The sequence below is a fragment of the Pleuronectes platessa genome, chromosome 5 (genome assembly GCF_947347685.1).
Source record: "Pleuronectes platessa chromosome 5, fPlePla1.1, whole genome shotgun sequence".
NCBI classification, from domain to species: domain Eukaryota; kingdom Metazoa; phylum Chordata; class Actinopteri; order Pleuronectiformes; family Pleuronectidae; genus Pleuronectes; species Pleuronectes platessa.
The window spans coordinates 7557493-7580239 of NC_070630.1; the positions used below are offsets into that span (position 1 = coordinate 7557493).

Below are 22747 nucleotides of genomic sequence, written 5' to 3' on the forward strand. Positions count from 1 at the left end.
CAGAGCGCCACCTCCACCCACCCCCTCCCTGTCCCCCCCGTCCCACTCCAGCACCAGTGGACTCTGGCCCTCTGTCTCCACGGTCCTCTGCTCATCCCTAAAATTAATTCATCCGCACATCTCTGTCCTTCCAACACCACATTAACCCCGACCACAGGAGGCATCCTGTCGGAAAAAAAAACGTCCCTCTCTGGCTTCGCGGTGAAACATCAGTTTGACCTTTTTCGACCTCGGGCCCTCGCTCGGCTCCTTTCCCACCCTCTCTCTCTTGCTCCATCCACGTTGCAGCACGGGCCTCAGTGATCCCGAGGAGCGGACAGAACGCAGCGGCCATGTGTTGTCATCGGACGTAAAAGATTTAAATCAACAATCAGTGTGACAAAAACATTTCGACCTCTATCAGATATGAGGATAAACATAAGTCTGAGCCCCCCCGCCCCCCCCGCCCCCCCTGCTCTCTGAACATCTCAGCCGTTGCAGTGCAATAGTGAGGAAGACTCATTTCGGAGGGTCACGCCACACTGGCTGCTTTCTGGAGGACAGAGAAACTGTAATTGGGGGCCATTAGCTGTTGCCCAAGACCAGTCATGCAGGGTCAGTTTGTAGATTGAGACATGGTGACTGCACAGTCCCACCGCCTGTATCAGTGTCCCCTACCTGTGTGACTTCCTCACCCGCCCAACCTCCTCCAACCTCCCTCACCAGACCCCCTGCATGACCCCCTCTGTCACAACACCCCCACCCTCAGTCACACGCACACACACACACACACACACACACACGCTCTAGCACCACATACCTCTCCATGTCCTTTGGCTTTTGTGCTGTCTTCAAACAGACCTTGAAGCGAGTCAGGGACAACGAGAGCCAACAGCGATCACACAAAAAGTCACTTTTATAACAGCTTTAAAATTCCGTCTGGATAATCTAAACCCCATCACCGACCTGTGGGACCGGAGGCCCAGCTCTGTTCTACCTGAGGTTGAATCTGCAGGGAGACAGAGGCCATTTCTATATCTCTATATGGTGGATACTGGAAAATGAAATAGAAAGTGACGAATATCTGTTCAATGAGCAAATAGTTTATGATATTTAAAAAAAACGTATTTTGGGGGAAATTCGCCAAGATTATAATTTTTTTTTTTATGCGATGTTAATGATGATTGTAAATGTTTTAATTCCCCATTAAAAGTGTCTCTATCCGTAGTCATTCAAACAGGGGCCTGGATGTGTTTGCCTGAAATAACCGACCACTGCCAAGATGGCTGCCGAGAGGGGAAATTGCCTATAAATTAGTTGGCTAAACTAACCATGTGCAGCTAAGAAGGTCCTGTCTCTCTGAATTCCTTTTCTTAAAAGATGATGGAAAACCTGCTCATGGATCATTTCTTCCTGTAACTGTCCTTAATTTTCTTATTCTTCTTCTTTATTCCTCATTCTGTCTGTTTTCAAGATGAAGGCGTTTCCTCCAATAAAATGATTCAAACAAGGGAACCTGTGTCTCCAGAGGCGGAATGTCCCAGTTCTCTGAAGATTCCTTCAGCCCGAGCACAAGTCAGTCTTTTTGCAGGGAGGCCGTGCAGGAGCGGAGCCCCCCTGCGGCCACACAGCCAGTCAGTGGAGCTGCACTTTCACGGTCCCTCTCATAAAGAGCTGCCCTGCTTTATGGCCCTGTTGCCCAACATCACATGCCTCCAGTGTTCGGGATATGATCCGAGATAAGGCAAGAAAGCACCGAAACAAGTCTCACTCTCCTCCTTCCCTCGCGCTGCTCATTCGGATAAATGACCTGAACGGAGGAACATTAAGAGGTTTGGTTTTGAAACGGTTGACAAACACAGTGATTAGAATCTGTACCAAAGTGTGTCACATTATATCTTCGATGTGAAATGTTGTGGGTGGTTTTGATGGGACTTCTTGGGAAGATATCAAAGAATCACTGAGATGCCCTTATTGGATACAAGTTTTATAAATCAAGTCTTTACGATAAGCTGATTACCTTATCCTTGACAGCAGCGCACAGCGAGGGCCGTAAAGGTGCAGGATTATGAGGTGATGGCCCATAAAGGGTTTGGCTCAGATAAGGAGGTTTGTGGGAGTGAAAAACACAGATGGTGACTTTAGGCCAATGGAAACTGGTTTTCTCAATGACAATCAGGTCGTCTCGGCCACAGATCACTGCACAGCCCCTGAATCTGCAGCTTTCTTAACTTTGGGGAGTCAATCGTTGCATTCAGTTTAACCAGGAACAAACATTTCATGTTTCCATTTTCTGGGGGGGGGGAAATTAGCAGAGAAGGTCATAAAAATATTGCGGCCCATGAAAGGCAGCCACTTCAACCTTTAACCTGCTCCTCCTTTACTGAAGCGGGAAGTTTGTTAAGATGTGGAAGGATGTTAAAACTTGTGTACTCTTTCGTAAATATCTTCACTGATATGAGAAGGGTATTAAAGAGCGGTGTACGGAGCAGAGATCATTCCCCTCCGATACCTCTCCATTCTCTTTCAGTTTTAGCCGAACGAACTTCATGCGTATTTTGTTTTGCCAGCAGTCCCAATGAAATTCCTCCCCGCTGAGGTGCACCTCTCTTATCTTCACAATGGCTCTATTAATGAGCCTAATGGCACATGAGTGATACCCACACCCGAGTGAAACTGTGCGGGGTGACTGCCTCTGCAACTTCCCGCATTGCAATGCAGCCCTCGGTGGCTGCAGTCCATTCGGAGGAAACCATTAGAACAAACTGCTCTCAGGTGCAGCAAAGCAGACCGGGCTCCACCATTTATGAACCAAATCACCTCTGGGTGTCCTACGCTGCAAGGACAAAGTTTGTCTTCATGCAAAGTCTCACACCCTTCACCCACACATCAGCAGCATTATGTAGACACACAGAAACTGAGTCTGTTTTGTTCTGTTTTTTTTTAAAATACCGTCTAATCATTAAGTATTGTTTGTAGTGGGAGAGCTTTCCCTTCGGTCAAAAATACTATTTTTCTGCAAAACTTCCTGTTACATCTAATGTGAATGACTAATAAAACGTACGTGACCACAGATTCACAGTAATATGAGCTGTGCAGTCAACACGGCCTTTGTATTTAGTTTTTATTCATCACAGTCGATAAGTCTTCTGTCCTCTGTCATAATATCGATCACTTTTTGTATAAGCTCCTAAAAAAACCTTTATGTAAAGTTAAAAGACTTCCCTGGTGCATTACGAACTCTACCTTGTGCCTTTTCACACAACGATAAAAGTTAAAAAACTAAATTTGTTGGTCACACGGGAAAAAAAGAACGCATAAATAATACCTGAACATGTATTCAATTATTGAGGAATCGAAAAGTTTTACTCTAAAATTATATTTTTTATATTTTTCACATTAAAACCTGACCCACTTTAAATAAACTTGACTGTTTGACTGGGTATTGTTAAAAACCAATATTTACAGCAACAACAGAAGAAGAGAGACAGAAAGAAAAATACAATAGAAATTTGTCTTGAAGACAAAGGTGTCCCTCTTGTGGTTACAATGTGGAAGTGCATAAAGACCATTATTTCTGATATGACAATTCAAACACTCATCACCGATTTGCGTCGTATAACTACAAAACTTAAATGTAACCTATATTTAATCAAAAATAAATATCTTAACTTTTATATTTAATCTTTGGTTGTGAATAACTACTATCTACCCATCCATTTATTCATCTGTCCACTCATCCATCTATCTATCTATCTATCTATCTATCTATCTATCTATCTATCTATCTATCTATCTATCTATCTACAGTATCTACCTACCTACCTACCTACCTATCTATCTATCTATCTACCTATCTATCTATCTATATATCTATCTATCTATCTATCTATCTATCTATCTATCTATCTATCTACAGTATCTACCTACCTACCTACCTACCTATCTATCTATCTATCTATCTATCTATCTATCTATCTATCTATCTATCTTTCCATCCACCCATCTATCCATGTAATTCATATGTTTTCAACCACTACACACACAGCACACAACTGGAGCATGTTTTGCTTTTTGAGGATTTTCCTGTAGTAATGTCCTTACACACTAAACAACAAGGAGTACTTCAACCTACACACCGTGTGTCCAGCTGCTGTTGTTAAAATGTTAATGTGTCACTTTAATCAATTTTTTTTTATTGACATCCCTTATGTTTCGGTCTGACTCATTTGCCTCCTTGTTATGACGCCCACTCTCACCTCACTCTCTATGAGGCATGAGCAGAAACACAAACGTCACCACAGCAATGAGAGACAGTAAACAGACGGGCATCTTCAGCCAGAGTCAAAAGTCGGTTTGGTGCAGTTCAACTTATCCACGTTTCTTTTTTTCAAATTGAAGCCTGAGAAAAGCTGAAAAGAGCTTTTTGAGAGTATGAGGGTTTTAAAATATGCTGCAGTGAAAGGATCTGTTTTAAGACCATTCAGAGGATTTCAATGCCTCATGTTTGCCTTTGGTGGAAATCAAAGATAGAAAGTGAAACAGCTGTTAGTGAGAAAAAAGATTTCAAAATACTAAAACCTCCCCTGGGAAATAAAAAAAGATCCATCTACCTCTCTTTTAGTTTTAAGGCCACAGTTCAGGCTCATCGGCTGAATTCTAATCATCTAAATGATCCGATTTAATGTCTGTCATACGATCATGCTGCTGAGTCTCTCCATCCAGTCAATGATCTGTCTATGTGTGAATCTGCTCATGAATTACACGTCTGTGTGGGAGGATGGATGACAGCCGCTGGCCATGAAAGAGAAAGCAGGAGGGGGTGTGGGGGACGCAGATGCTGGCGGGAGAAACAAGAGGGTAAAACATCAGCGAAGGTTTGTTAAGAAAGAAAAGAAGCCTCTGACTCGTATCTATAGAAAACTGTGAATCCACATGTATACACTTTGCTTTTCTCTACAATATTCAGATTGTTCAAATTAAAGTTTAAGCTTCAAAAGTCAGAGGGATAGAGAATAGATTTTTTATATTTAGTCAAGGAGTCTCAGTTAACCTCACACAGTTTCTTATTTCACCCACACTGACCTCAGTCTGTCTCTAGAAATTATTCATTAATCTCCTGTCCTGTAACACGTCTGCTGTCTCAGATCCTCACCGGCTCGTCTTTCCTCAGATTCCAGTAGAAAGATCAGTCGACACTTCTCATGAGGACTCGATGGTTCATCTCAGATTTTGTTGGATTTCGGATTCTCAAGCTAATTTTCGGAACGTTCCTCGGAATTTCCCAAACGTTTGGAACGGCCTATGAAACCTTGTAATCATTATAGTGATGCTACATTTGTTAAGCAGCTAAACTATTGAATTATGTATAAGGTAAATCAACAGTATTTCATAATAAGATGTCAATATCTAATGGAGTGTATTTCTGGGACAGAAAATGATATATTAAAGAGGTCCAGTCTGTGGAAATAGGGTAGAATTATGTTTCTAAGTAAAACCGATGAGTCTGTGATATTTCATAGAATAGAGGGTGTAGATTGTTGTATTGGTTGATCATTATGTTGATAATTTCAAATGAATTTGTCACACATTACTAAGGAACTTCCAATGCAACCAAAAACTGATGTTGATCATGAAATTCAACCAACAGCATAAGCATCAAGCAGATCTAAACCACATAGTTCAAAGTCTTTCTAGGAACCTATATGTTAATGATCTATTTTTTCAATATTTATGTCTTAAAAACATCAATAATAACAAGTGGGGACTTGATAAATACAGCAACTAGAACTTTCTCCATTTCACCAAAATGTGTAGGTCTATCTTGGAAATAACCGTATAACTTACAGCAATTTTTTAGGGAAGCTTTGAGGATACTTTCCAGGAAATAGACTTTAAACTGTGGACCACGTTAAATAAATCACTAAATGTACAATGTAAAAATGATCCACGGTTTAATAAACGATTTCCTTTAAAGGAGGAGAATCTCAAATTGCTACAGATCTTCCTACACAATGTATTCCTGTGGTAAATGTTGGATGAGTTGAACGCAGCCTCTGTGCATCACACGTGCGATGATGAGTCCCGGTGAGCAACACAGCCCTGCAGCCACTGATGTCACATTTACGTAGTTTGTGCTCTTCAACTGTGAGCGAAGGTCTCACAACTGTTGCTATGGACCCGTGTTTACACCAGACCACTTACAGGCATTATTTTCCATCTTTATTCAAGAGACAGATTCAAACTGCACTACACTCAGATACTGGGCCGCCTTGTTCGAACACCACCTGTGCTTCAGTTTGAGTCCCTTTACTCAGCCTCGTTCTATCCAAAAGGTTTAAGGGAACCATTCACCTACAAAGGGACCTGTCATCTTCACTAAAGCAGCTTTCAGACATCTATTCAAGTCCAAACATTTTCCTGAGAATGCAAATGTTTGTTGCTCTGGGTATTTTTCACGAGTCCTTGTAAGAATGCAGTAGAACATTTTACATAAAATTCACAGTAAGCAAATGAATGCTGATTATTTTTAACATTACTGTTGTGAAAACATGAAGATTTCAAATTCTTAAGGCAACGAGATTCAAAAAGCCATTGATAAGGGCAAACAACAAACATGTGATAACCACAGAGGCTTTTATATGTTTGTTGTTGGTCCTCCTGCTGCTCTGCTCAGACGCCCTCGCCTGGATGTTCTGGATATTTCTGACCAGGACAATCTCCTTCTGCGTTCTTCTTATGCGAAAAGCAAACTGTGTAAATTGATGGGAGATAAGTTTCCATGGTTCAGGTCTCAAAACTGCAAAGTAATAAAGATGTTATATCTTGTTTTTGTCATTTCTAAATGTTATATATATATATATTTCACCTTTGGACCAAGCTGTTCTTCGTGCTAAACGAGACTAACCAGCTGTTAGCGATGAATTTCTAATATAGAGTAAAACACAATAATGTAACTATTTGGATGAAAGTAAACAAGCTCATTTTCCAAAATGTCGCAATGCTAATTAAAATATCTAAATCGTTTACAATGCATGTTCTACACATCAACTAATCAACCAGCCTTGTTAGCAAAAAGGGGCAATGACACAAGAAAAGGCCACAGTGTAATAAGTCAACAATTACTTTTTTTATTTTATTGAGTTTATACGATTTTGGTTCTGTAGCAACCTACTGGGTAATTCTAATGAAGTGCAGTTGTACTCAAGCCGCTTACAGTTGAGAGCAATGACAGGCACACGTTTTGTGCAAATCGAACAGCGTTGGAACGGCTCCTACATATACACAGCAAAAATACATGCCAGAGGAAAACAATACTAAATCTGTTTACATTGACAATAGTTAAGACGTCCCTCTACAACAATCTGAGCTAACACTTGAGAGATACACATTTCACCCAGAGCTGGAACATGGAAGCAAACAACTGAGCAAACGTTGAGTTTCTACACGCGGCAGGAAATGTGTGGCGTCGTCCAACCCTGTGGACTGAATCTCTCCCGTCTGGATCCTAAAGTACACACGTCATCAACATCTAGGCATTGTGCATTGCCACTTCAAACTAATTATACTCACATAACTAAACGAAAACCCCCAAAATCAGTGTGCTAGACGAGATCTGCTCGCAGCTGCTTTGAGAAGTCCCAACACACGTCGTCCCCCGTCTGTCTGGCAGTACACTGGCAATGCAAAAGTAAAAGGTTTGGGGGGGGGGGGCCACATAAAGACGACACAACCATCTGAAACACGGGGGCGTTGGTAGCCTCGGTAGAGTTGACCGCAGATGTTTGTAAATCTAAAATCACCTTCATTATTCTGCTTCATAGCAAAGACACACATTGGCTCAGTCCAATATCTACACACTCTTCAATAAACGACGCTTCACCGAGATGGGCCTTCGTTCGTGTCTGACGATTAAAGAAATGATGGTTTTATCCTCCAAAACATGCAGAGACACTGGATTATAAGACTGATGTCGGTGCAGGTGAGTCGGGAGGTTTTGATAACCCGTCTGTAAGCGTTATAACTCGGACATTACAGGCTTAAGCGTGTCTGTGTGTGTGAGCTTCGTTTGCTCTGTGGTTCTTCACAGTGAATATTGACCAAACGTCCCGGGAAATGCTTGCACTGGCTTGAGTTGCTTCCAAAATGTCAAGTGTTGGATGCTTCTACTCTGGAAGTGGCTGCTAAAATAAAAAAAGTCACTTTTGTTATGAATCCAAATTGAAAAGAATAAAAAAATTTTTTTACTACGTTAAACTCCAGACAACATAATTCCTTTAAATGAGTAAAACAGCAGCATTAGACTAAAGTAGTGCTGTCGATTTACAACAAAATACGCTCTCGCTGGTTAGAGCAGAAACAATTTTGCCCCAGTAACTTTGTTTCATGATCACAGGTTAATGGGTTGTTAAACTGGTGCACACAGTATGATTCACCACCTGGTGGAGTCCTGCTAGAGGGTCTGGCAATGCAGATGCACCACTACATTCTACAGCTTTCCTTTTATTTTACAATCAAAACCACGTTTTTTTAACAGCGTCAAAACAAAAACTACTTCAGTTGCATTCAAAAGGCAACCATCGAAAAAGTAAACTTACTGTAACATACATATTAAATAGTGTAAAGTCCATGCAATTGCGCACGGCCGGTTTTGCATCGTTATGGTACGTTGTTATTAGTGTATGGGAGACATCAGCCACCAGTGCATTTCCAATTCAGGTTCAGGGAGAACAACTCCTCGACAACCATCAGACGCTTCTCAGCCAGACTTGAAGAGCAGGATGGCCACTTGGCCCAAGTAGAAGTAAATGAAATGCTTCGTCTCGTGGGTGACGTAGCTGCCAAAGTTCCTCCCGACGATGCAGTGCCAGGTGGGGTTGTACTTCTTGTCAAACTCCTGAAATGAAAAGTCGGTGGAGGAAAATTAAAACCAAATCAAAAAACAGAGATGTCAAGGATCCATTGGCAGAAATTCTAATATAAGATAATCCTGTGCAAAATCCAGGGTGTGTGATCATCTGAATTTCTTTACCCTAGAATGGAACTTTAAATCAAAATACTTTATATTTACTTGGGGAGCGGATCCTCTCTACGGAGGCCTCCATGCTTTTTACAGTCGTCCAAACTGGACAATTTTTATTCCCCTATAACTCAAATTATTAATTCGAAAAGCTAAGAAACTAACTAAGAAAAGCTTAGTTATTAATGAATCTGTTGATTGATTCATTGATTTATTTTATCAGTAGGAATTTGGTTTTCAACCAAACTGTGAAGTTTTACAGTTTAACCCATAAAGCTATTAAAAAACTTGCCCAATTGGTATTATGTTGGCAGGTTGTGGTATATTTAGACCGAGTCTAATTCAAATTGTATCAATATTTATATCAATAAATGTTAAAAAAAATCTAATTAAAAAATACAGACTTTTTAAAGATTGCCTCTTTACTCGTTTACACTAATTGTTTTATCTGTTCTGTTTTTTAAACTCCAAAATAATTTTTAAATATTATATTTCTGTATTATCAGCGAGGTCACCTGTAAAGTTCCCTGAATATCAGCTTTACAACCTTTCCTGAAGACACTACTCAAATAAGAGATTTTCTTTTTGAGGTTTGAAAACAGGCTGGTGCTTTGAAGGGGTTGGGGGGGGGGGGGGGGGGGGGGGGGCGTGCGGGCACCATCATAATAAAACCTTAGCTACGGCCCTGCTCATAATATCCCTGTTTCCACACTGACCAAAAATAGATGCAAGAATAAAAAAAAGCCTGTGGATGTTGCAGATCATGTGACGTGATCCCACAGATGTTTGGATCCGTCCCGCCTCCTCTCACCTTTTTGATGTAGGCTGCAATGTCCTTCTCTATGTTGTACTTCTCCATGGCCTGCGTGGCACAGTCCACCGCGTCCTGCTGCATGTCCTCGGACATATCCGCGTTCTTGATCACAGCTTTCCTGTCAGTCATGGCTGAGGAGGAGGAGGAGGTGGAGGATGCCTGATGGAGAAAGGAGGAAGGTGCACGTTCACTCGGACGTACCGCACTGAAAATGAACACCGCACGTGGTGACGGGGATGGTTGAGGCCAGCGAACATCAGCCTTTTTTTTACGCAGAACACGGAGCCATTACGAGCCACCGCGTTTTTCTGTCATTTACACCATCATAACTTAATCGTGCGTATTTCTCCCCATGCTCCGAACTGGACGAGGACTTGAGCGGTGCATAGATTGGCTGTGAAACTTGATACAGGTGGAGTTAAATTACTTGGCTCAAATCACTTCTGCACCAGGAGACAAAAAAAGTACCAGAAATGAATCCAGATCAGAAACATGATGCACCTCTTGTTCCTCTTCAACAAATACATGTGTGTGTGTGTGTGTATGTGTGTGTGTGTGTGTGTGTGTGTGTGTCTGTGAGATCAAACCAAACGTGTAAAGACAAACAGTGGAAGCATCGTAAGACAAACTGGGCATCAGGAAGATGTCACAACATGCAGGAGGAGATCCGATCTGCCACTCACCTTCTCTACGAGCGACCTGGAGACACTTGTTTGCAGACGATGCGGGTTTCTCTCCAGCCGGATGAGGGATCGCAGGGTTTCAGAGGATGCTGCGGCTTAATTGCTTTTTAAAGGTTGACACAATAAGCATGTAGGAGGAGGTGGGTTTGTCTCGGTGCTCTCTGCTCTCCCCGGCTGCTCCCCGCCCCTCTGCTGCATGCTGCTCCTCTCCATTGGCTGCGCCGCCGCCTCCACGCGCGTACCGAGCGTTTTTCTCCAGCTCCTGTCTGCCGGCATCTTATTTCATCCCAGAATGCATCATTCACGGCAACCACACACATTCACGCGCACGCAAAGACCTACACACACACACACACCGCACTGACTGGGAGAAAAAGGGAAACGAGTCCTTGGCTGCAGGTCGACATCACTTGGATGCGCGTGCAGGGGGTTGAAGCGTTAAACACCGTTCACGCACTTTGTTTTTCTATCTTTCACCGCAAGGATTTCATAGAAAATCACGTATTAACAAGCTGGTAGCAGTTTATAATCATTGCTTTTGTTTTTTTCAAGTATGATACAACCATTACACTGGGGTATAGCTTCTATGCCACCAAGTTAAAGGCTGTGGATGTGTCTTATAGGAACATGAAGAGATGCACGAGAAATAAAAACAAACCAGTGCTCTTGTTTTGAACTGTTTTTATTGAAAATGCTGAGAGAAAAAAGCAAGATTAACCAAAAAACAAAACACACAAACTACTCCCAAATGAAACCCCCTTCCCAGCCGCCCAAATTTTTAATTAATTCATACCAGGCATCTACGATTCCATCCTTTGATCCAACTTCCTGGTCCTCAGTTTCGTTTTCTTGTCAAATAAAGCGATTATCACTGAAAAACTTTAAAGATAGGCAGGGGGAGGGCCTAATAGAAAAAAAGTTGCTCTGGGACTTCCACGTTATTTAGTTCTGAATTCAACTCTCATTTGACTCCTGGAAAAACTGATCCCGTTCCGAGCATCCATCCTTGCCTATCCCTTCCCTAATCGATCCACTCATCCAGCTCCAAGGATTGGGATCCACTGAGCCACTCCTCCAATCAAAACCTTGAAATACCAGGAAGAAAATCAGAGGCAGACCGTTAGAATAAAATGTCAAGGTTTTAGGGCCTAATTTTTTTTTCTTCCATGTTGAGCACTCATGTCAGATCAAGAAAAAGAAAATAAATAAAAGAATTGCCACAATAACTATCACTCCCTGAAGTTAAAACAGTTTTGCGACAGAGAAGTGATTCAGATTTTTACACTTGAAAGTAAAAGATGTTACACTTAGATCACAACACTTGATCTACGACTGTTTATTCTGTCACAGCCCAGAGTCGCATGTTAAAAACTTCATATATATATATATGTATAACAAAGTACAGCACATATGGCTTTGCTAAATATGACATGCATGACATGGCAACCAATCAAAACATTCAATTTATGGAATATGAAGCGTACCATTGCCTCGACCTGATTGCTCCTCAATTAGATGTCCTATCCTGACCATACAAATGACATGTGCTCCACAATGGTTTTATTCCAAATCACTTTAATCCTTCTCTTCAGATGGCTAAAGGAAGACACAAGGGTAAAATACAGTTAAGTATCGGGCTTCCCATCCAAACAGCCCACCCCACATATCCATGAGACGAATAAAAAAAAAAGAACTAAATTTTCAATTCTTGCAAAAACATTGAGTTCAGTCTGCAACTCAATGTTTTTGGAAGTTCAACACAGCACAATTTCAAATGTTGCAAAAATTGAGAGGAGAGAAAGGAGAGAGAGAGAGAGAGAGAGAGAGAGAGAGAGAGAGAGAGAGAGAGAGAGAGAGAGAGAGAGAGAGAGGGGGAGAAAGCAGCTGGAGAGGAAGAGGTGCAGGGGGGAGGGGGCGGAGAGGAGGGGGGCACATGTACATACCAAGATCATCCACAAGGACATCGGGACATGAAATGGCAAAAATTTGAAATCAATAGCTGACATCTGGAGAAACTCATAAAAAGGTAAAAACAGAGGGAGGAGGGAGGGAGAGAGGGGGGGGGGGGGGGCTAACACATCAAAAGGGCAAAAACACCAGTGGTAGAAAGGTTTAGGAACGGGAGCGAGAGTGGCTGTGGCGAGGCGAGTAGCGGGGCGATCCTCTGCCGCGGCCTCGGGAATTGCTGCGACTGCGGCTGGCGCTGTGGCTGCGGCTCCTGCTCCGGCTGCCACGGCTGTGGGAGCGTGATCTTCCGTAACTCGGGCTGCGGGGACCGTCTAATTTCACACGAATGTAAGCAGTCTCTCCCTGGCGGACACAAGAGAACTTGACATTGAAAAGACAAGATCCTTGCCTATGGCGATAATGTGGAAAAATGGAAAAAGAGGGGCCGGGCCGTGCTGTGCTTCAGGAAACGTGTGGCAGTGCCGCAAAGTACTCACCTCGACACAGCAAAGAAACATTACCCATGACACTTATCAATAATCAAATCAGTACACATACCTCGTGCGAGCGGAATTTGGTGTTGTCCAGCTTTCGAACGGCATAGGTCATGTCCTCTTTGCGCACAAACTCTACAACCCCGGTTCCGTCTCTGAACACATCAGCGTAGCACACGTCACCGGCCTCGCGCATGTGGTCCTTCAGGTCCTGCCAGCTGCCGCTCTGTGGGAGTCCTGCAGAGGAACAATGAAAACTCTGTTAACGGACACTGCACGTGGTGAACGTCAAACACGTCATTACACAACATGGCTATTCTATTACACGATTTTGTGACACTGACATGTCAGTTGATGGTGTTGGAGAGGTCTGCTTTAGTTTGCATTATTCACATTATGCCAGAAACCTTGTGTGCCACTTCTTTTAACCTTTTTTGGTGATACTGTGGCATTACTTAGTGGTGATGTGTTCCTTAATATTGTCTAAAGCTCCAACTACTCCCCAACTGCTCAAGAGAACATTATCAACCATCATGCTAATCAATGAAGTGTGTTTAGTCATTTTAGAATAGGTGCTAAAAAAGCAGCTGGTTAAAAGGGATAGTTCATCCAAAAATGAAATGTACTTGTAGCAGAAAGGAGAAAACCTAAAAAGACGGACTGGTCCTTTACTCCTCAACAGGAAGAGGAGGGGTGAGGGAGGTGATAAATTGGATACACCTGTGAGCCACAAAGGAGAGGGAAACTCAAACAAAGGCAGCATGCAGGTGCAGCTTGTGAAGTGAGAGCAACTGCAGGAAGGAGTTGATCTAAGAACCGGCTGGATTTATTTCATAATCGTCCTGGACCATGAGGCAGAGAAGCTGATCCCTGGAGCACTGAAGTGGATTTAAAAAAACAAAACAAGATTTGAACATGATCCTCATCTACTCATCAATATGCCGAGGGACGGGTGAGTGAAGTGTTTGAGTCCACAAAACACTTTTGGAGTTTCAGGGGTAAACAGTGTTGCAGCCAAATCCAATACAACTGCAGTAAATGGTGAGCACTTCTTCAAACGTGTAAACAAGGTCGTTTTCACCATGTTTTAAATGTCTGCTGTGACACTTGTTAGAACGCAGCTCCAGGGAGGATATAACTGGACATTCAGCTTAAAAACATGGAGAAAATGAGCTTGTTTCGAGTCGGATTTGAATGTCGGGGGTGCAGACACTTGGATGACACCACAGAAGCATGATGGAGGCATTTTATGCTTCTTATTCATTTGAAGCAGTTGTTATTGGATTTAGCTGCAACACTGTTTTACCCCTGAAACTCCAAATGTGTTCTGTGGACTCAAACACTTCAACCACCCCTCCATCAGCAAAGTGGTGAGTAGATAACAAGTGATTTTTTTTGTTTTTGGGTAAACTATTCCTTTAAGCTTCTCAAATGTCTATTGCAAATCTATGACAGTAAATGTAATAGTTAACAGTCAATGGCGTTGCTTACAGTTGTCAGACCGACAGTTTTTAGACAAGCCACTGCAGCATCAATTAAGGACAGTTGTCATTTAGAGCCTCACTATTGTGCACATTTATTGTAATATATACCAATATTGGGTTTTTCTGTTTATGTGTATGACCTAAGATACAGAGCTAATTGCTGCACACAAGAGAGGACACTTCCTCATGAAAGTGAAACAATCCAAGGGGAGGACTGTCTGTATCAACACCCTCCATGCATGAGGTCCAGCTCACCCACCTGACACGATGACCCTGTACTCGGAGCGTCTGGACGGGGGCCCGTATCTGCCCCTCGGGGCTCCGCCGATCCCTCCAAACCCGCCTCTGGAGCCCCGGCCGCTCCGGGGGAACTCCACGCGCAGTCTGTAGCCGTCGTAGTCGTAACCATCGCGTCCGTAGACCGCGTCATCTGCGTCCCTGGTCGTAAAACAGTACATTTTGTACATTAACACGCCTCGGGAGTTCAGCACCGACATGGGGGGTGAGACAACGCTGGCACTGATGGAGTCAGTCATGTTGGAGACTAGCTTCATCTCACGTCCTACTCCCCGGTGCAGACGTGCATGTCAATTAGCTAATTTTGCTCCATTGAACTAAAAAGAGAAAAACAGTATATAAATGAATAAATAAAGAAATATATAAATAGACAGAGCACACTGGCGCCGGCTAAACGTTGCACAATTGAAGCGGAACGTGCAAGAAGCGCAGACGAGGCTTAATTGCATCAAAGCCAGTGGGTGTTCAGTGTTTTACCTTGAAGACGCTACGAGAACAAGCACAGGAGACATTTCAAACATTATAATGTGTGAACTCTGTTGGTGAAGAACACAGAGAGGAAACCTAGAGAGCAGAAAACAGTTCGCTATGGTTGCAAGGTGGGAGGAGGGGGGGATCCAGGGACTAGTCCGAGCCCTATAACGTGTTAGCACAGCACTCACCTCGGGTCCTCGAACTCAATGAAGGCGAACGGCGGGCCCCCTCTCCGGTTCTTCAGGTCGATGTCCCGGATGGTGCCGTACTTGTAGAACACGTCCTCCACGTCCTTGGTGCGGATGTCGGGGGGCAGGTTCCCCACGTAGATTCGACAGTCGTTGTTCCCGGCGGGGCCTCGCACGACACCCGACATCGCTGCCTCTCACGCGCCGGTCGAGCTAAGCGTCCCGGTTCAGGCTGCGGTACCTTACGGGGGAGGGGGGGAGGGGGGTGTCCGGGGTCGGGGCCACGCTGAGCGGTCAGAGGACAGGCTGCAGGCCGCCGAGCAGGAGGCTGGAGGACGGGAGGAGAGCGGGTGTCAGTCGGTCTGTAGCCGGTACTCGGTGGATGACACGCGCCGCTCCTGCTCGCGGGAAACAGCGCCGCGTTACCGAGGCACTCAGCAGCACCGGAAACACGGTGGACACCGCGCGCACATCCGCCGTACGAACTAGTCCGTTAATTGACCGGGCGTAGCGACGACAATCAATTAAGTTTCTGATGATTTCATGAGAAAGATCGAAATATGTGACTTTAAACAGTTAACATGTGACATATATTCAGAACTGGAAGCACATGGGGCTAGATTTACTTCATTAGTCCTCATGATCAGAGACACATATTTTATTATCCAACTAAAACACTACAATACACGTTTCTTTGTTTATAAGATGAGATAAGGTAAGGTGGGTTAAGGTCAGGCAAGGTGAAGTAAAGTAAGCACAAATAAGATCAGATAAGAAAAGCTTTGCTAAATTTAAGGTAATGTAAGATAAAATAAGATAAGCTAGGTAAGTAGGTTAAGGTCGGCGAGTTGAGGTAAAATATGATAAGTTAAGATAAGATGAGCAGCAAAGGGATAGTGAAATACACGCTCAGTAAAATTAATAAATAAGCAAATATACGATAGAAATACCAGAACTCATTCTTGTATTGTTTTGAATTGAATGTATGCATCAAATAGACATTTGCCATATTCCTAGATGCATCTATTCTGTTTCCTCGTGTGTATAAATATCTTTGGAATAAGTCAGTTATCAGGTTATAACATGAAATAAAATGTTTGAAATTATATGATGACAAACTGTATCATCATGACAACACAAGTTCTGTTACAACGTGATATACTGGTATGATATAATAACATGATTATATGTTTTGTTTTAACAATAGACCTTTTATATTATAATGTGATACCAATCCGTTTACTTTTTATCGCTTTTCATATCATTTAATGATCCAGGACATGTGTAATCAAATAGTAATTGTGCGTGGGCTACATATTCAAAAATATACGTATAAATATATTTAAGATTCTATCATGTCTGTAAAAGGTAAATATTGTATTGACAGATTTGATTGGTGACATGTTAGTTTTATCAATTGTTGCATCACAATGGGATATAGTACCCTGTTGTTTGAATGATTTAACTTTTCCCACGTGTCTTTGATGAACGTGATACTTTGAAGAACAGAAGCTAAACCTCATTTGAAAACATTCTTCTGGAGCATTTACTCAGTTGTGGAACAAGTACCCACATTTTAAGTAGTTGCAATACCACAATAAAGAAATACCCCTGTATTAGTACAAAAATTTATAATGATTATACAAAATTGTCAATTTATAATCACTGATGGATTATTGTACATATAACTTTATTGTTTCCACTTGCAAATGTGAGGCTAATTTCAATATGTTATATACTGCTGGGTAACTCAATCTGTAAAAACATATAATACATTCAATTTGTTTACTAGACTCTGTATTAATCAATATCTGCACTTTGCCTAAAGCACGAAACCCAATACTCACATCAGACTTTGCCCGAACATTGATTTATTGTTTGAATACATTCATTTCATTAAGACTTCAGAACACAGATAATATTCTTTAGAATGAGTGTAGCCTACTTTTTGCCAAAGGACTTCCAGATGAAAATGAGCCTGAAGCTAATTCTGGTGCAGTATTTCTAAGAGTGCATGGTCACGGCTAAAGGAAAAGTAAAAAGAATCAAGAAAAAAATCCACATGCACTCACAGAAACTTTTCACAGCTTGAATAAACTTTCAAGTACCATATGGAGGTTTCTACATCAGAAAGTCATCTGTTATTTAATTTAGCTGTGATACAAACTAATATTGTTCTGCAGGCTCGTTTAAATCTACCTACAGGAAATGTCTAGTTAGTAATAGTGATAAGTATTTAACGCAGGATTATGAAGCTTTAGTTATGGCACAAGTCCATCCATAACAATTGTAAAGCAAATATCTTTCATTCACTTATTTGAAATATCCACGGCCATGTTCTGATGTCCTCTTTTGTCAAGGCAAGAAAATCTGCTGTCACTTGTTTTCATGTAACATCATCATGAGAAATATATCTAGAAGCTACATTACAACACATCTGTGAAATGTTTTATTACGGCAATGGAAGAACACACTGCTAATGTGAACATGGCTTCTCTTATTGTTCAGTATGCATAACAGGATCCATAAATCAGCTGGTGATCTTCACCACAGTTTTCTCCACCTGTGTACTTCCCCTGACATGCCAGGCTGTTCACCTGTGGACAGAGAAGACAGAAGATCAGGAGACACAGGATCCCATCACTGGATTAACACAAGTGAACAGAAGGTACCTCTGCTCTCTTGATGAACTGCTCAGTGGCGGCCTTCTCGTTCTCCTTGTGGCCTCTCCAGGCTCGGAGGGCGGACGCCTGCAGGGCTCGGCCAAAGGAGAAGGTCAGGATCCAGGGTTTGGCCAGGGGGCAGTTGTTGATGGCGTTGAGGTGGACAGAGGCCTCCTCTTCCGTCTGACCGCCCGAGAGAAAAGCCACTCCTGCAGCGAGGAGGAAAATACACACTCACTCTCCTCTGTCTCAGCAGATTTGACTTCTTTCTGTGTGAAGTCCACAGCTCACCTGTGACCGCCGGGGGAACGGTGCGGCGCAAGGCGGTCAGGGTCGACATAGCCACCTCCTCCGGGCTGTACTTCGTGGAACAGCTGTGTCCGGGTGTCACCATGTTGGGTTTGAGGAGGGTGCCCTCCAGGTACACATGGTGGTCCGACATGGCTTTGTACACGGCAGCCAGGACCTGAGATCCACAAAGGATTATTCTCTCTCCCTTCCTCCGTCTCAGTTCTTATTATAAAGATACGACTCACTCATACACAAGAAGAACACAACCCACCTTCTCAGTGACGAACTGGCAGCGCTTCAGGTCATGATCTCCGTCAGGCAGGATCTCCGGCTCGATGACGGGCACAATACCATGCTGACGGAGAAAATAAACATCAGAATAATGGCGTAACCACACAGATACATAGACAAGCTGTACTAGAGGATCCTGACCTGCTGGCAGATGCTAGAGTAGCGTGCAAGAACGTTAGCATTTTCGGTGATGGCCAGTTTGGATGGATTGGTGTCGCTGATCTTCAGCACGCAGCGCCACTTTGCAAAGAGGGCGCCATCCTTCTTATACTGTGCACAGCGCTCAGATAAACCATCCAGACCTAGGAGAGAGGTCGGTGCAAAAACTTTATGATAAACTGTCTTGAAATGGGAATTGCTATGGGGGGAAATAATTCAATCCAAGGTGTGATTGTCTGACCCTGTGCGGTGGTTTCTCCAGAAGTTCCTGCCAGGGGGACGACGCCCTTGTCAACCTGAGAAATAAATATATATACACAGAAAAATCTAATAATTCAGAATTCACTACTGTGATGTCTTTTTAAGCAAAAATCAACCTGTTGGGACAACACACACCACATTTATATCATTTGGAACTGAACTGTCTCACCTTGACACCGACCAGGATCCCCCTGTCCCGGATCATCTTGACGAAGGGGACCCCGTTGTCAAAGTGCTGGTACAGCGTCTCGTGGAAGAAGATGATTCCGCCGATGCAGCTGCTGATGCGATCGTCCGCACTGAAGAGAATCTGCCGGTACTGTCGGCGGTTCTGCTCCGTGTTCTCCACTCCCACCTGGGCCAGCCGCTTGGCCATGCTGCCTGCAGGCCCCACATTGAGCACATGACAAGTTAACACAGATGCTATGATTGTTTTTAATAAGTGACAGAACTGATATGTGATTGGGTCAGAGCAGAATGAATGGTGTTTACCACAGAGTAAAGAAAAGGAAGAAACTGAGTTCAACAGACCTACAGACTCATCTGCGGCCAGGATGCCCTTCCCTGGAGAAACTATGCGTAGAGCAGTCTCATGGAGCTCTCTCTTCTGCGCCTCGGACAGCGTGGGGAACTGGTGCGGCATCTTGAGTGTCTGAGTCTCCTGCAGCCTCTGGTACAAGATGTGACCTTATGATTATATTATGCACACATTAACCCCCCCCCCCAAAAAAAAACCCAGATGGTATCCCTGTATGAAGTTTGTTAGAATCTGCAGGTATCTTGTATCCTATCTCTTTAAAATTGGTCCTTATGCCGAGTGAACCTAGCTGCAGGACTAAAAACATGGAAATCCACGCGGCAGATTTTGTGAACCATACAACTTTAAGTGCATCATTATTTGATGATGGAAAGACGATAGATCTTCAATTAAACCAATCACTATCCACAAAGTACCACAAACATCTTGGTATTTTTTAGTCGTAAAGAAAAAACTGCATCTTGCTGCAAATTTTAAATATGGAATCTGCTTTCAATTCTCCTGGATGCCTTTTGTCTCCATTGCTGTGTTCACATCGACTAAGAGCTACAGGTTAACAGTCGAGAGTCAGATGCAGGTTGATGGTCAGATACAGGTGCATACGCATGTAGCCAGTGAAGTAGATGATCCTACATGTAGAAGAGACAGCTGAGTGAAGGATCTTACCTGACAGAGAAATCAAACGTGTCCCATCCACTGAGGTGACGAACACTGATGGAGTCTCTCTTGTCAGGTCTGGTTTGTATCCAGCTCAGTGGTGTCACACCTCACAAGCCGACGCCCCTGGGCGGAGCTTGTACACCCACCTTTGACCCAAATGAAACCAAACTTGATGATTCATTGTTCTATTTATTAAATGTCGAGATTTTATGTTTGTTGTGCAGCTGCTTCTTTTTCACCTGAATTTGACAATTTTACAATTTCTTACATCACTTTGCGATGACAAACTCAATTGAGGAGCTTCTGCAGTTTGTAAATAAAACTACAGGATGGTTATTTTGCAGCTTAAACCTTTTGATATAAACTGTCAAGTCAAATGTATTTTCTCATCTGAGGGAAGCTGAGTTGCAGACAGAGGTTAAACTAGATACAAACCCTTATAAGGCATTAAAAAAAAAAAGACAGGTAGCAGGTCTAATGCAATATGACAGAGGATCCCTACATATGGAGACAAAGACGAGAGTGCAAGAAAAAGAGAGCTGGTGTCGTTTTCTGTTCAAATTCATCATATTAATCACTGTAAAGACAGGAGTCTTTTAGTCCTGAGGGTAGGAACTCTGAAGCCTCTACCTGAAGATAGAAACACAAACTCAAATATGAAAATAACTTAACACATTTATTCTGATATTCAGGCTGTGAAAAAAATAAATGTTTTTTTTCAGAACCCTCTACCCCCTTTTCTCAACCTCATTTTGGCATTTCACCATATCCTGTGGCGTTCTATTTTAGTTTTAATTAGCTGCCCCAAGGACGGTTTGGAGTCTCCAGATAATTTGGTCTTTACCCTCAAATTCACAGGGGCGTTTGAGTCTCGGAGCGATTCGTGCACTCGGCGGCTTCTTTTTGAGCTTTAAACTGAAAAGAATAAACGTGTTAGAAATACAAAAATTTCCAGAGTTCCAGTCGATGTGAGTGAAGGTGGTGATGTGTCCTGAATTAATCAAAACTAGCTCAGAAAAATACCTTTCACTGTTTGTATGATGGACATGTTGAATCTGGCTGAAAGCCACAAACACAAAGACTCTGTTGAATTCATGTGTGTAGCTGAAGTTGTTGAATGTGCATCTTTGCAGCACACGTTCAGGAAGAGGCCTCTTTTCTGTTGTGTGGTCCGTTGTGTAACTTTCTACTCGGTGGGACGGCTCGGGGTATTTCAGGGGACTCCTCTCTTCACCATTGTGGGTCAGTGGGCCTCTGAAGCTAGATGTGGGTCACTGGACTGCCTGCCACGATGCAGCCAACACACAGACATGGAGGACCTGTCTAAGACAAGGGCCTGAGAGGGAATCAGTGTCAGGAAGCAGCCTGAGGAGGAGCTGGTGCTCTCCCATTCAGCGGATACAGCTTTAAATAGACACATGACTTTACTGCAATTACGCTTGGCTGCCTCCGCAGGGAGCCACAATTTATTTTCTCTGTTACCCAATTAAAAAAACCTTTAATGATGAGACTTTATCTGATCCTCAATTCTCTGTCCTATTAAGGTCGTCCTCCATGGATTTGCGAGTGCTCGTCTAAATAGGTCATCCCAAGTTGGACATAATGTATCCAGGTGCAAGAGCAGGAGTGATCTACTTCACACTGCAGTCTCTGACCCTTCAGAGTCTTCTGAAATAAATTCTTATACCTTAATGTGCTTCTTCAGCAGTTTCATGACAAGGCAACTTACTTCGTTGCTTCAGGAAGATCATGTGATATGACTGAAAGGTCCAGAACAGCTGCAGACCTTGAGGTGAGATTGTTTTAAACTCTGCAGCTCACACGTGTCATATCGTATAACACATTTAAAAGGTTTGGCAAACGCACACATCTATTATGTTTATCAGAGCTTTCAAAGACTTCTCATGGTCTTCTTCAGGAGATGACATGTGCTCAACTGTGAAGTCTGGACACTCAGAGAACAGGTGGCGCTGGTTATAGAGCAGTTATTGACACAGTGTCATCAGAACAGCTGATAGATATTTAATGTGCCCTCACCTCTGCTGTCACCAGTGACAACAACAGAGACCCCCACACGAGCTGTTGAGACCAGAACTGGAAACAAAAGACGATTAATACATCAAAAGAACGATAAAAAGCAGGAATCAGACGTGTGTCTAAAGCTGCGACAGTGGAAAACAAGATACAGCACACGTGTTTCTGGAGAAAAAGCCTCTGGGAACACAAACAGTTTTATGTAACTCACATCACAGCTGCATCACGATCAGAACTGGGTCAACTGACTCCGATGGGAGCAAAACAAACGGTGGGGCTCTGACAGTGAGGCAGTTCTAAGCAAAGATACAATCATCCACACAGAATAAAAAATAAAAACTACTTATTGTCCCCTCAGATTCTCATTAATTGTCCTAATCTTGATTTATTATATTGTTTAATCTGTGTTGTTCTATCAATGTTCTGTTTATAACAAGAGAAAAAACAAACTGCCAGTGAACCAGTCCAGTG

At 42.9% G+C, this 22747-nt stretch overlaps 3 protein-coding genes across 3 annotated transcripts; all 3 read right to left on the reverse strand.

Moving 5' to 3' along the window:
* Window positions 1–8444: 8444 nt before the first annotated feature.
* Window positions 8445–10613, reverse strand: dynll2a (dynein, light chain, LC8-type 2a). Its single transcript, XM_053422939.1, has 3 exons — window positions 10496–10613; window positions 9810–9971; window positions 8445–8875 (listed from the first exon to the last, which is right to left on the reverse strand). Exons 2-3 carry the CDS (start codon window positions 9939–9941, stop codon window positions 8738–8740), a joined length of 270 nt encoding a protein of 89 aa, XP_053278914.1. The 5' UTR covers window positions 9942–9971; window positions 10496–10613; the 3' UTR covers window positions 8445–8737.
* A 1994-nt stretch (window positions 10614–12607) lies between these two features.
* Window positions 12608–15567, reverse strand: srsf1a (serine and arginine rich splicing factor 1a). The gene is made up of 4 exons (XM_053423061.1): window positions 15380–15567; window positions 14680–14858; window positions 13001–13173; window positions 12608–12805 (listed from the first exon to the last, which is right to left on the reverse strand). Exons 1-4 carry the CDS (start codon window positions 15565–15567, stop codon window positions 12608–12610), a joined length of 738 nt encoding a protein of 245 aa, XP_053279036.1.
* A 2316-nt stretch (window positions 15568–17883) lies between these two features.
* aldoca (aldolase C, fructose-bisphosphate, a) lies at window positions 17884–19687 on the reverse strand. The gene is made up of 8 exons (XM_053422829.1): window positions 19576–19687; window positions 19214–19425; window positions 19025–19079; window positions 18766–18926; window positions 18605–18688; window positions 18334–18508; window positions 18052–18251; window positions 17884–17976 (listed from the first exon to the last, which is right to left on the reverse strand). Exons 1-8 carry the CDS (start codon window positions 19685–19687, stop codon window positions 17884–17886), a joined length of 1092 nt encoding a protein of 363 aa, XP_053278804.1.
* Window positions 19688–22747: the final 3060 nt, after the last annotated feature.

Excerpts from the sequence above, each read along its gene's own strand:
- aldoca (XM_053422829.1), bottom strand. The coding sequence starts at position 19,687 with ATGCCGCACCAGTTCCCCACGCTGTCCGAGGCGCAGAAGAGAGAGCTC. Across the intron at positions 18,689-18,765 it reads ACTCTAGCATCTGCCAGCAG|CATGGTATTGTGCCCGTCAT; the intron begins GTCAGGATCCTC and ends TTTCTCCGTCAG. Across the intron at positions 18,252-18,333 it reads CGTTCCCCCGGCGGTCACAG|GAGTGGCTTTTCTCTCGGGC; the intron begins GTGAGCTGTGGA and ends TCCTCGCTGCAG.
- dynll2a (XM_053422939.1), bottom strand. The coding sequence starts at position 9,941 with ATGACTGACAGGAAAGCTGTGATCAAGAACGCGGATATGTCCGAGGAC. Across the intron at positions 8,876-9,809 it reads TTGCAGCCTACATCAAAAAG|GAGTTTGACAAGAAGTACAA; the intron begins GTGAGAGGAGGC and ends TTTTCATTTCAG.
- srsf1a (XM_053423061.1), bottom strand. The coding sequence starts at position 15,567 with ATGTCGGGTGTCGTGCGAGGCCCCGCCGGGAACAACGACTGTCGAATC. Across the intron at positions 13,174-14,679 it reads GTACAGGGTCATCGTGTCAG|GACTCCCACAGAGCGGCAGC; the intron begins GTGGGTGAGCTG and ends GTTCCTCTGCAG. Across the intron at positions 12,806-13,000 it reads CCAAATTCCGCTCGCACGAG|GGAGAGACTGCTTACATTCG; the intron begins GTATGTGTACTG and ends TGTGTCCGCCAG.